Raw genomic sequence first — 14,341 nt, 5'->3', positions numbered from 1 at the left:
AGGCAGGTTACAGCCTCTCACTGAGTTTTCAGTGCCAAAGGGCCAGTGAATGAGTGTGTCTGTTGGTGTATGGGTGTGACAATCTCTTGTTCAAGACCATCAAAAGGATACTAATTGAAGACACACAGACAGTTGGACAGACAGGCTGTGGTTGGCGCTAGCATGCAGTAGCCGCACACATCCACTAACAGTATTGTACTGGGACAGGTTTTACTAACTGACTACACTAGCACTGTCCAACACACTAAGCTCCCTTTATCATGTGTGTTCTCTGTATAAATGTGATTCTTTCAGTTCCCTCATGGACAATTAAATGGGAACATTTTCAAAATGAGAAACATATGGAGCTTTTTAATTGGCCAATTTCTCTTGCCTACGTGTGTGGCTTTTTTCATTCTAAAAACCAATGAAAAGGAAAAAAATGCTATCTAGTCAGACATGCATATTGCAGAACAGAGTGTTGCACAAATTGTCATTGTCCTTCCACAAGGAGTAAAACAGCCCTTCTGTTCCCTGGATTGATAGCACCATTACAGAGAATCCATGTTCAGTATACACCACTGTACTTCTGGATCCAGTCAGTAAGATACATACTTTATGGTGTAGAGACTTTAGTGAATTTCTGTGGGAATATCTGTATTGCCAAGCAGGTAATGGCCTACACTGAGGTACATGACTAGTTGAAGCTACAGTGAGCATTTACCATACCTTCTATGCCATTAATTCTCTCTATACCTACGTATAATCTTGGCTTTCTTGCCTCCCCTGACCTTGCACTAATCATGCGAGGTGGCTGGGGTAAGGAGGACTGAAACAACTCATATCTGGGGAGTTATTGTTCTACACATGTCATGTGTAATCTGCCCGACCCACAGTGCTTGGAATAATTATTCATATTTAATCACCACACTACGAGGCTACATCGCCTGCCGCTCACTAAGTCATTTTCCATGTTCCATTATCAAAGTTTCAGAGACGGGTGCTCAGGGAAGGGGGACTAAATGGAGAGGCTGAAGTAGTTGGGCTTATAAAAACATAATGGGCTTGTCTGCTTTGATAAACTGAGGACGTGTATAGGATGCACACTCACTCACACCCTCAAACACACACATAGACATACACACACCACACAAACATTAAATGAGAAAAGTGCAGAGAACAAAGTAGGAGAGAGTAAAGTAGCCAAGTATAAGTTCAGATTGTGAGCGTTCAGGCAAGTCAGGAGCTTGATTGTTAATACAAATAACTGCAGCACAGAGAACGGATAGTCACTCGGACCAAGTGTGTTTGGCTCATGCAGTCAAATTAGCCAATGAAGGCTTACCTTGCTCCAAAGGTGGTGGTTTAACGCCTGTAGCCTTCAACTTGAGGGCTTCCTTTGCGGACATATCGCAGCAGGAACCTTTGTTGGTGTCCTGGTCACTGTCAGCCTGGTCGCTGTCACCGTGACCACTGTCTCTGAGGCTTGCTCGCTCTGGGTCTTTGAATGTCGAACTACTAGACAAATAAACAAACAAAAAAAAAAGAGCATTAGCACAGTCTGGCTGACTAGGCATTTGTCAAAGCTTTGTTTTTATGTTTTTAGCCTGAGTGGAAGTTTAAAGACAGAATGAAACATTGATGAGCACCCCTGAATGCTTAAATAAAACAAGAAAAATTATAATAATAGCATTTAATGGATGTAATAAAATGCCTCTAAAAACCCTGCACTAGCAGCTACAGTTTGTTAAAGGAGATTAAAGATGAGGCAAAAAAGTGTGCATCTTGTATGTGATTGTATTTTATGTAATATGCTGTTTGTGACCATTTTTAAACCTAATTAAATGTACATGACCGTCCTCTCGCTTCTGTGACTCAGTACAATTAATTGTCAGTATAGCTCCCGTTGTTACATATAGTACTGTGTTGGGACTATTGGAGAAAATAAAACAAAGGTCTGAGATGTAGTGATGGTTATAGATCCCAGCTCTTACCTTTGAACAAACTGTTGTCTGCTACCCATATAATTAGGCTCAGTGGGGAAATTGTCCGTCTGTGGAGGAGAGAGAGAAAAAAAAGGTATGTACTGTGCTTTGCAGAAACGAGTCCTGCTGTGAAACAAGATCTCCTGGTGACATATGATTAATTATGCAGAAAAAAATGAGGTAGAGAACAGAGTGGGGGCAAACAAAATAATTGTGATGTGAGCTCTGTATTGTACAGGTTTGAGCATTTCATTAACCACATAAAGCAGGCTAATTAGCCATTCACGAGTAAACAACAGAGCTGAACATCAAATCTGGCAGACCTCATATAATCAATAACTGCTATGACAATAGTGCTTGATGAGCACAGAAAACTTTGTAGTAACTATGTCAGCTAAACATCTACTATCCAAATTACAACACCATTTGTGCAGAAATTAAAATACAATTTGCTAGTTCCTGTAACAACGTCTCTGTGAGAAACTGTTTATATTCTGAGTCTGAACACAGTTGTTTCCACATTTTCACACAGAGAAAAAAAAACATTGTTTGTGAAGAACCGGGGTGTATGTGTTGAACCATTTGGCGTTTATTTGATATGGAGCAACCTGATCATACACAGGGGGCTTCATGCGTTGTGGATCAATAGAATAACCACAAAATGCATGCTTGTACACACTCATCCAAACATGCACACGCACACACTCAAAGTAAACTCTTACATACATAGTCACACAAAGAACTAGAATGGGATGGAGTGACCACATACAGTACAACGGAATAGTCATACAAACCATATCCTGCATAAACTGCAAAAACATCTCTCAATCCTCAGTATTGTATGCAGCAGTGCATTACAGACTGGATCAATCACATTGGCACTGGGAAGTACTTTCTCTCTGACTCTATCTGTCTCTCTCTGTCGTTAATTACATCAAAGAGCGGTATATGAGGGTTTTTAATCATGTCAATTAAGATAAAAGGTCACTGGGATCGCAGAGCGCATCCTGGCATTTACAGAAATACCTGTAACCCTTACTAATAATGAAAATAAATATCTAAAGGCAATCAAATATATAGACTTTACTGTAAGCCAATAAGAATAAAGGAATGAAGAAATGAATGTGTTTACATTTTGTTGAAATTCTTACAGGAATATCTCAAACGGTAAGAAGTGTGGAAACAAATGCCTGCAAGAGAAAAAGCTTTCATACTGTTGTAGTGGTATTCATCACAGTAACACAAATAATTACCCTATGTAGTGTACAATTCTCTGTCTTGAATTGATAGCAGTAAAATGTCCTGTTTAGTGAGTAATGTCTCCATGTGCCAGGGTTTTTCACATACACAGCTTGACTCACAGTCAATAGAGTATTTCAATGTCATCCGTGCTCTGTGGTGGCTCAGTATGAAAAGGGTGCATGAAGGTCAGACAGGCCACCTCAGTATTTTGACCTTCCATGCTTTTGCCAGCACCTTTATCTCTACCTAAACACTCTATTTCACTTCAGCCTTCACCAAGATTAAAAGAAAACACCCATAGAATATATCAAAGGCTAGAATCTGACCAAGGAATAAGAGGAAAATGAATGTTTGAAATCATTTAGCATTGAAACGATAACAGCCTGAGTTTTTCCAAAAAAAAAGGGGGAGATGGAAGTCTTTATATTGATGTGCCCCTTCTGTACTTCTATGACCAGAGACTCATCCTTGGACATATTTTTCAATCAACTCAGCATTGTTGGCACTGAGTCTGATCAGTATGAAAGGACATTAACAGAAAATGGTTTGCTTTGATTGTTATAAATTTTAATTAACTTTCCACACCTGTGCATGTAGAATAAATATCTAAATTATATCCTTGCACGCAGAGCATGTTTCCTTTGTTAAAATAGACTAGAAATGTTTATCTTTTGTTACCCACTGTACAGTTTCCCACTGGTGAAATAAACTTGAAATGGCAATCGGTTACTGTATGTTAGTGTAAAATTGTTTTGTTAGTGTGTTAAATGAACATACATTAATCACCACTTTTTTAACCAAAAAGAAAATAAATGCATGTCACTTTTAAACTAGCACATGCTCTCCATCCCTCCACAACCTACTCCCTCTATAAGCCAATAAAAAGCACATTACACCACTTCATAGAAACCTCTTTCCTGCCAATTAGAGGCCAGGCTGATCTTAAGCCTCCATCTCTTCCTGCCTGTCTATACTGCCCAGCCCTTTCACTACAATGGGCCACTTTCCAATTAATGGATCGATAACGGCCGGTATGGGCTGCTTTGTACTTAGCCAGTCCAAGCCGACAATGAATACAGGATAATTTGAGGGGGAATGATAAATACTATCTAGATGTCCAGTAGTTTCATTATTATTAGACACTGTATTATAGAGTTCATAAATTCATTAAGCTTTAGTAAAGTATCGTTGAGTATTTCATTTCATTTCATTGCATGCTTACACTTCTTGCCTTTTAATTTCTCCTTGTGAGATTTCTGGAATTGAACTGAACTGAACTGAATTGAGCTACACTGAACTGACCTTAGTTGATTCTTTGAACTTAAAAGTTCAGAGAAGCACTGAACCTATTGAATACAAGATAAATCCAGCAGTTCTGGGTCAGTGTACTTTGTGTGGATATTAGCAGAGGTCAGTTTGGTTTTGGCGTGTTGTTGAATTGTACTGAATGACGTGTTGTATCTAGTCTATGCAGCAAGGCCACAAAGGTCAGAGCGATACTGAGTACAGTGAGGCTGAGTAAGTGTAAAAAGCTGCACTCTATTCTGTATTCCCATTGAGGCCCTAAGACTGACCGAGCAGACAGCAGGCCGATTGAGACAAATGGGACGAGCATATTGGAGTGCTATTCTACTCTCAGGCCTTGTTGGTGCATTTTGGGGCAATGTTCATTTCTGCAGGGCCTATGTTTATCTGTATGAGTGTGTGTCTATGTGTGTTTGATATCTTAGGTACGGGTGGTGAACGAGGACAAATTGCAGCTTCTCTTTCACACATCATTGGACAGCTCTCTTTTATTCACAGGAACAAGAGTACACCCCCTCCCTCTATCTACCACACAAGGTATGATACATGCGTTTGTCCTTTACTGTCTTCCAAAAACACACATAGTGCTAACTCTGTGTGTGTGTGTGAAAAAGATTGAGTGCATGTGTTTCTTTGTGTCGGAAGGGGTGAGCCATTCCAAATTTACCATAATCTCTATAAACATATCTGCATATGAATGCAGAAAATCTGCTGGCTACACCAGAACTCCCAAAATATTGGCCGTTGCCCCCAGAGGCTAAATCTTGTTCAGAGCGATAGCCGATGGGTTCCCAGATTGAATCTACCATAACCTTGTCAGTAAGTCAAAAAGTTCTGGGGCCTCATTTATAAATGTTACACAGGCACAAAAGAAGATGTACGCCACTTTCTAAGCAAACTTTGGGATTTCTAAACAACAAACTTCAGAATGTGCACATAAACTGGAATAATGAGAAACTGTGACTCTGATGGTGGAAGGAAGAAACACGAGAATTGGCGTGAAATTGATACCAGTGTGTAAAATAATCTAAATATTAGCTCTCACATATCATATATGAAGAGTTCATTTGCAAAGATGGATAAATGGAGATATCTTTTATTGAAATCCCCACAAATATGTTCTGTAATTAGTAAAAATACTTGCATGTTATGAAATGTATTCTCATAAATAATAAGGTGAATAGAAGGACAAATTATGTTTACACTGATGCTATTTTCAGTGCCTCAGTCAGGTAGATACAAGTGCATAGTTTCATATATTGTTACTGTATATCATATATTGTTTTTTATTATGTGTTTATTTTTATGGCTTTCAGTTCACTTTATCTCTGTGTTTTAATTCTGTTTTGTTTTTATTGTAAAGCACTTTGTAACTGTGTTTTGAAAGGTGCTATACAAATAAAGTGTATTATTATTATCACATGTTCGTTGTGCAGAACGAGATGTTGATGAGATATTGGCCCTTTCGTTATCATTTACAAGCAGGGTAATTCCCACATCTGAAGGTGCTATGCAATTGAGTAACTTTTCAGAAACAATGAAATGGGAGGGCATAAAAAGGCATGCAATCAAAATGCCTAATGACACACAATGGCTGATTGGCACTGTTGGAAAATGTGGCGAAGGGAAGACTTTGGGGAGAGCGAGTTTTCAGAGACCAGCAAGATTTACTGGCCAATGATGATGAGTGGCTTATGAGTCGGTTCCTATTTCCATGAGCTGTTCTCTTGGATCTCTGTGTTGCATTGGGCCCAGCTTTACAGTGAAGCACCTGCAGAAACAAAGCCATGCCAGTCCCACTTCAAATCCTGACAACACTAGGATTTCTGGCAACCAGCACTTTTCAGAGGGAATTGGCTTACAGGTCAGGGATATCTCAGCCAACCTTTAGCCGTGTTATGCCAGACGTGTTAGATGGTATAATTGGTTTGTTGCATCTGGACATAAAGTTTCCTTACATGGTGGGTGAACAGGCAAATAAAAAGGGCAATTTGCAGTAATGTCTGGTTTCCCAAATGTAATCAGTGGCCTGGGTCAACCCATGACTCATTCATATTGAGAAACAGCAGTGTTGTGTGCAGACTTGAGGCCAGAGCTGTGCGTGATGGCTGGCTTCTAGGTACGAATGATTAATGTACAAAAATCCTAAATAAATTGCAATTTTTCTCTACTGCAGTGCCTAACTCATTCACTAACCTTGCAGGGGACAATGAATATCCCCTCAAGCCGTGGCTGCTCACCCCTTTCCCCAACCCACAAAGCGCAGAGGAGAGGAACTACAATGTGTGCCACAGCCAGAAATTCTCTGTTGTAGAGAGCACCATCGGGCTTCTGAAGGGCAGATGGCATTGCCTCAGTGCCACAGGCGGAAAACTTTCATACGAGCCTGAAAAGGTGTGCCAAACTGTGAGGGTGTGTGCTGTGCTACATAATGTGGCACGGCAAGGAATGTGGCTTTACCTCCTGACACTGATGATCATGTTGGCCCCGACCCCTATCCCCAAGCATTCAAGGCAAACGCTGCTGCTGTGCGCCAGCATGTGGATATGATGTGTCGCTTATAAAAACACAAGAGGTATGGAAACATATAACACTATTTATTAAGTAATTGTTTCATTGTACAGTGCATGTCACATAACACATTTTTTTTATTTTCTTTAACTCCTTAGCAACCTCGCTGATGGAGTTGATTGTGTCCCTTTGCATCTGTAGGACTGCATCTATGCTGGAGGGGTGAGACGCACGAGGTGCAGTAGAGACACTGGGTGCACACGGCTGCTCAGTTGCAGCAGCACGACTCCGCTGGAACAAGCAGCGCCTAAGCGAAATAGAAAATGTCTCAATTGTTTTTGTGAATAAAGTCTAAATTGTTTTTGTACATAAATATGTAAACACAACTTCAATGCATTTGGTTTACTCTCTTTTTCGATCAGGGAATACGAATAACGTACCTGGGTCATCCATTGCGTCTTGTATATCTGTGTACACCTCCGCTTCCATCACAACTCCACTCAGGAGGGATCCCCCGATAATTCCTGCCAGTTTCTAATCAAGGGGGTGAGCTCTGGTGTCCCCTTTTTGTGCCCATGCCACAAACACTCTGCCTGTGTAAGATTATGCACTTTTTGGCTTCCACTTTTATGTCGGACCACTCCATCTTTTTATTTCAGAGAGGGTCCGACCTTCTGAGCCAGCAGCATTCACAGCGTCTGCCACATGCTGCCACTCTAATGTCTTTTTGGCATTTGTAATGCCCACACTGTGTCCACCAAACAACATCTTTTTTTTTTGCCTCAACCTCCTCAACAAGAACTTCAATTTCACACTGTGTGAAATTTCTTTTTTTTTAAAGCTTTCCTGTCGGCATTTGCCATGGTTGTCTTCATGCAGTCAGTATGAATAAATTAATTAGGGGCGTTTCACTATTTATAGGCAACTATGGGCGTTACAAGGGGGGGACATGAAGCTTGTACAGGTGCACCATATATAAATTTGATATATAAAGAAAAATCGGCATAGGACATGTGTGCACACTGTGTTATATATAAGAATATTTTGTGCACAAGCACTTTGTATAAGCACTGCGTATTGTCCATATGCAACCTTTTGACGTGAATCCTCTGCAGAGTTTTATAAATGAGGCCCCAGGACTGCAGTTTTTAATTTGATAAACTATGTGTGTGTGTGTGTGTGTGTGAGTGTATTACCACCAAGGGAACTCTAGTTTATTCCTCTTGGAAAACTGTCAAAGTAGCTCAGCAACAGCCAAATGGGAAGAGTGGGTAAAGGATAAAACACTAAGAAATAAAGGTTAGAGGAAAGAAAACATACTGGTAAAGGAGATGCAGCAAACGTGAGAAACAAAAGAGGAAAAGGAGAGTAAAATGGCAACGTGAGAGGATGATAAAGGAAGTAAGAACAAAAGGGGCGGAGACACCAGACAATAATTAGACTGCATTGATTACCTAGTGGCTGAGGAGCAATTGTAAGTGATCAAATCTAATTAGCTGGTCCTATACATCTTCCTGGAGATAAGACCAATCAATCAATGGGCTTAAGTGAACTTAAAGCCATCACAGTCTACTGCCTGCTAAATATCTCCCACTTTTTTCCAAATAACCTAGAAGAGGGCCAGTCCAGATGAATTTCAGACGAGTAAGGAAGTGCCACTGATGCCGGTAAATGGAGAGCAGAAAGATTTCAACCACATTGAGTGTTTATCAATACAGATGGACACTGACAATTATTCTGGACAGTATTTAATCAAATTACTCTTGATGTATGTTAACCAATGTATAACAAATTCATATGAAAAATGTGCTCTGTAAAAGAAAAAAGGGTTGAGTGAAACACTCAAACATGATTGTGTGTGTTCTTGTAGAATTTTAAGGTGCCCTGGTGAGCTGTGCTGTGGAAAAAGGTACAAAATAGAAGTTAAACTGGCACCTCCCAGGTGTGAACAAATACAACTGTATATACAGTATGACACAAGGCATGGCTGAAATCAAGCATGTATGCTCAGCAAACCTCAAGATAAACTTATAACTTCAACTTATAAATAAAAAAGCTGAAGGTTTCTTTTTCATTACAGAGAATCACCACTAAGGGAGAATTCACAACTAGCCTGTTGGGTTATTCATCTGAATCACACAGCTTATAGTCCCCTCAGTTCTGTTAGTTTGGGCTGGAAGTCTTTTTTTTTTTTTTTTACATTTTGACTTGTGGTCCATGAGCCAATGTTTAGTGTTACTGTTTTTCAAGATAAATTAAAAGAAATATATGTTTTGTTTTCCCAGCTGTAATGAAAACATACTGGTCCCTGACCCCAAACCATGGTGTGTATTCAACTGTGAATTTTGCATCAAGTTACAGCGCTCATTACCAGAAAATGTTAAGATGTGGGATGTATCATCTCTTCTTGCTTGGTATGTATATGGTATAAAGTGCAGCTGCCTGACTGACTTCATATGCTCTTTGCTTTTAAGACGACAACAGGAGATAAAAAATCCCTTGCGGCAGGGTTTTGTGCAGAATGATCTGCTACTGTGAGTCACCAGCAGTAACTACTGTATGTGTTGATTTCTCCTCTATACCACAAAGCTTGTCACAAGGCATGGCAGGTTAAGTGTCACGCTAATGAGTAAGCTGACACTCCTTGCAACTTGTTAAAAACTCTGTGTTGTTTGAAATAAGGCGGTGTAAACCCTAAATAGGCAATAATGCATCTTTTTCCGGCATGGTTCAAAATAGAGAAACCTAAAGACTATACGGTATGTGCCATCAATGGTGCTGGAAATCACAGGATAACTCATGATGTAATACTATCATGATATGCTGTGAAACTAGTACAAAACAGTCTTTTATCTCTATTAACATACCACAAAAACAAACCAGGAATCAAACAAAGCCTTTATTTATTCACTGCATTGTGAAAAGCCTTCAGTTTAATGTTTCGTTAGGTGACAATGAACACCGTGCACCGAGGAATATTACAGAAATGTCTGCAACAGCAAGGAAATACCTTAGCCTCAGTAAAGCACAAGAAAATACTGTGAAATTAGTGCTAGTGTAACGATAACATATCACCGGAGACTGTATCAGAATATATCGATCATCTGTCCCAGCCCTAGTGATCAATCATTTAAAGTATCCCTCTACTGACAGTCTCTCCTCTCTTCCCTGTCTTTAATTGTCCTGAACTCAACTTCAGTCCCACAAATCTGACATGACTCAAGCTGAATAAAGTCGCCCACATCTGCATGTGTTCGAGTTGCCACTATAATGAAATATTATGACAGCGTTTTTTTTTTTTTTATAGAACTACTGTTGGGTAACTGTTTCATAAAGTTGCTGGCTTATTATGAAGCTGGTGACTCAGGCAGCTCTAATCCAACTCAATAGTCTCATCTTGTTAATCATGGTTTGCCATAATTCATAATATAACTGCATTCCTTTTTATTTATTTTTTTGTGTTCATGTTCATTTGGTGGGAATAGGGCTTTTCTTCATTCATTAAATAGGGCTAAGTAGTAATTTGGTGGCTTTTATATACAGTAAAGTTGTATAAACAGCATGACCTTTTCCCTTGTATATTCACTGCTCACCAGCAAAGACGCAATATTCATAATTAATATGCAGCCACTCGTATTGATTGCCTATTATTTTGGTTGACCATAAAGTGTCATTAGAGATGTCTATTAGGAGCCCAGTGGAAATGCATGCAAGTTGTCTTAGTGACATGACTCCCGTTTTATCATCCTCAATCTCAACAAAACCACTTCATATGGTGAGAAAACTGCATGCAAATGAAAGAGCTGACTTGTTATTCTAGCCACACACTGAGTAAGGGGCTGAAATCATCCATAGGTGAAAAGAAAAGAGGGAAGACAGAAAAGCAGGGGGCAGAGGGAGGGCTGAGGTGGTCGTGCTTGCCTTTCTTCATCAAGAAAGACGAGACAAAAACGCTGCTTCAAAGCTGATTACCTTCAACCTGCACGGTTACTGCTGTTTTATTATTCCTTTTGAGGAAGAGCCATAGCAAGCATAGATGTAATTTTCTTTTCTGTCTACAAATGACTACTTTGGACACATTTTTGATGTAGCTTCCCTGTGTACAAGTGGTATAGCAGTGTTTGCCTTTAAGAGTAATGTCTATGAAAGAGTCCATCATTGTGCTTTTTTTTTTTTCTTTTTTTGCTTTCTTAGAGGTGCTTTTGTGGAGCACATTCATCGTTTGTAATAATGTCTGTCATTTAATTTTGGAGACTAAATTACTTTTAAAAGAACATGACATGAAAACTCTAAGGGATAAACAGACCCCTAAGTCTGAGAGATGGTCAAAAAAGCGTTGTTAAACTCTATTCTTAAGCCTGTCATTATCATCTTGAGAATCAACTCACGTAGAAAATAATAAAATGCAAACCTCCTGAGAGAGTGCATATCCTTGAACTTGTTCTTTCTCTTTCTGTCTCTCGCCCGCTCTCTCTCACTTACACACATACACACACACGTAACATTACAGGTAGCCTATTTTATGATGCATGGAAAATCAAATGAGGGGCTAAACTAAATCCTGCATAAACAAAATGGCTCAGACGGATTGTCTTAATAAGCATATAGTAATACAGAATAATCTGTTTACCATGAATTACAAAAAAAATATATAATAATCAGTTTTTTTTAACTCCTATGCATGTAATTGATTTATTAATGGGCTGATGAATCTATTATTGAATGAATCATCCTTATCTAACTAAGAGGACAACATTACCCATAAATCGCTGTGATGTTGACCAACATCCCCTCGGGTAAGGATTACAATAAGCTGCCACATTGGAAACACACAAGTGAGGCTCCATACAATGGCGATCTGTCAACATTTTTTTTTCTTCCAAAGAAAATAAATGAAATCAATTTGACTGTGACCTATTTTAGTATGGACCCGTAGTTTGAAATCAAATTAAATTGAATACAAGTTGAGTGTTTCAGTCAAAAAAAACCCCACACCTTTGTAAAAGGATTTTTTTTCTTTTTTTTTTTTAAATTATATTTTTGTCAAAAATCTCACCCAGATGGAGAGAACATAGCAAATTATCTACTGATAATACATCACAATAAATAAATAATATAGTGTTGACACCCAGTGGTTATATAAGCGATGGGGATGTGATCGCTGGTGACCTCATAAGCTCCTCCCTGCCTACCCCTGCCACTGCTGAATACATATTGAACATTTTTTCTGCCACAAGTAACATGTCTTTAATCTGATTTACACCTTGATTTTCATATCACTGATGATTTTGTATCTTAACATGCTTTTTTATGAAAAAAAAGCGCAAAGAAAACATTATTGTATGTCTGCTCATCAGCTGCTGTTCCATTTGTCTTTAGGCAAGCTGAATGTGAGGATCAGTAAAATACCATGTGAGGGGGATTTTTAACCAGCAAAATTAATTCTTATTTCATAAGGGGTGGCATTGGCAAAATTCCTATAACGAGCTGCAAACTAAATTCAAATTGAGTGAATTCATATGACTGACCCTGGGGTTTTGAAACTGAGAGAGAAGTCTACCATAATCCTCCACTACCAGACAGGGGAATTGGTGTGTGCATATGTGAGGGTATGTGTGTGTGTGTGTGTGTGTGTGTTTGGGTGGGGTCCCAGTGAAGGAATACACTAGTCAGTTAGTGAAGCAAATCAATTTCATGATGACACTCTGAAAAAGCCATTTTACAACAACCTGGCGCCCCATTCATTTTCACCAGCTCTAAGGTGGAACACAGCGTACATGCATATTTAATGACATAAACATACATGAATGAACTGATTGTATGTGTATATGTGTTATTCCTGAGCCATTAGTATGAGGTGTAGTTGCACCTGTGTGCAGTGCAATATAATGAGTCAGTCTGTGCAGCTGTTCAGGCAGTCAACACCAGACCGAAAAATCATTAAATGGGACCCGGACATGCAATAAAAAAGTCCACTAGACAAAAAGAGTCTGACTGGAACAGGTTGTGACCCCATCTCTATTTTTCCAAAAAAGGAAAAAAGGTAAGAAGTACTCCTCATTCTAATGTTACTCATAAAGAATAACATGCTTTGTTGCTATTATATTCTGCAATATTACTGTATTTATATCTGAAGTTCCTACCAGAATTATCGTTCAGAAATGCAAAAACACTGACACGCAGAAAATCCAGTCTCTGCTGCCATCTCGGAAGCCAGCTCACAGGAAACCTTTCTGCTCTGAAGAGGAGGGGCAACACAAGACAGTGTGTTTGTACTCCTATCAACACATCTGTGGCAGTTTAGCCCCAGGAGTAAATGATAAATGTAGCTTTTGGCATAGATATTTATTCCAACACACAAAAATCCCTAACGCAGCAGTTTGCCAGCTCTCCTAAAATAGCAGTGTTGTTTTCCCTCACTACTTCAGACGTTTTGTGTAGACACATTTAACCAGCTGGTCTGAATAACAGGGACCGGTCTTATGATTATTGATAAAGGAAAATATGTAAACTTTGGAAAAAGTGAAAGTAGAGTGAGAGACTTGATGTTCAATTATTTATATGCCTTTGAAAATGTGAGCCGTAAAAAAAAAAAAAAAAGGGGGGAAGGGAGGGGTGCAGTGTATGATCTTGGTGTGAAAGCTACTAATCATTCAGTACTTGCTCATCAATAGTTACAACAGCTTTGCCGTTAACTGAAGTCTTGAGTCAGCACTGACCTTGCTTCACCCTCATTAATCCAAAGCCAACTCAGCCCAAAAATCCAAAGCTGTTACAGAAGCCACAGACCTATCAGATTCTACATGCATGAATGAATGCAACCATACATAAGAACAAATGGGCACAGGTGCATACCTACTGAGCAAGAAGCCTATAAATAGAATTTTACAGTTGATACACAGTAAGCCAAAATAACCTGGTCTTATATTTTAAACATACTAATTTTACCGTGGTACTTTTTTATCAAAAAAGTGACCTGCTGGTGTATCTTTGTCCAACTGATGGCAGCATCAGATCGGAAAAATGCTCATGGTTTAATCAAAAATGCACTGACAAACAACTTATATTTTTGTTTAAGTTTGCTGTACTACGCACACAGTCAAAATGATTAATTACTTCTTAACTTAATAATTTAGTAATTTCATTTCAGTAAAATCTGCGTTCATTATGCATTGTTAAGTTTAAAAAAGAAACTATATTCTTCTGTTAGATTTAATGTTTTTCCACATCTGAGGAAATACGAATAATTAAAAAACTACCACAGAATGGAGCAATCTGATAAAACTGTAATACAAAAATGAATTCATACGACAAGAATA

The 14,341-nt window shown here is 38.9% G+C and overlaps 1 protein-coding gene across 4 annotated transcripts in view; it reads right to left on the bottom strand.

The window, feature by feature from the left end:
* The window catches only part of pcdh17 (protocadherin 17), a 60,732-nt gene that overhangs the window by 31,883 nt on the left and 14,508 nt on the right, over nt 1-14,341 (bottom strand). For 2 of the 4 annotated variants that reach the window (XM_044352418.1, XM_044352436.1), the window contains exons 3-4: nt 1,974-2,032; nt 1,325-1,497 (exon numbers count right to left, since the gene is read on the bottom strand). In XM_044352418.1, the coding sequence (XP_044208353.1) occupies nt 1,325-1,497; nt 1,974-2,032 (232 nt within the window). The remainder of the gene's footprint in view (nt 1-1,324; nt 1,498-1,973; nt 2,033-14,341) is intronic. The other 2 variants (XM_044352426.1, XM_044352445.1) reach the window with 1 other exon arrangement.

This window comes from Thunnus albacares, chromosome 1 (genome assembly GCF_914725855.1).
Source record: "Thunnus albacares chromosome 1, fThuAlb1.1, whole genome shotgun sequence".
Lineage (NCBI taxonomy): Eukaryota > Metazoa > Chordata > Actinopteri > Scombriformes > Scombridae > Thunnus > Thunnus albacares.
The sequence above is the reverse complement of the archived record's forward strand: the minus strand, read 5'-3'. Positions and strand labels throughout refer to the sequence as shown.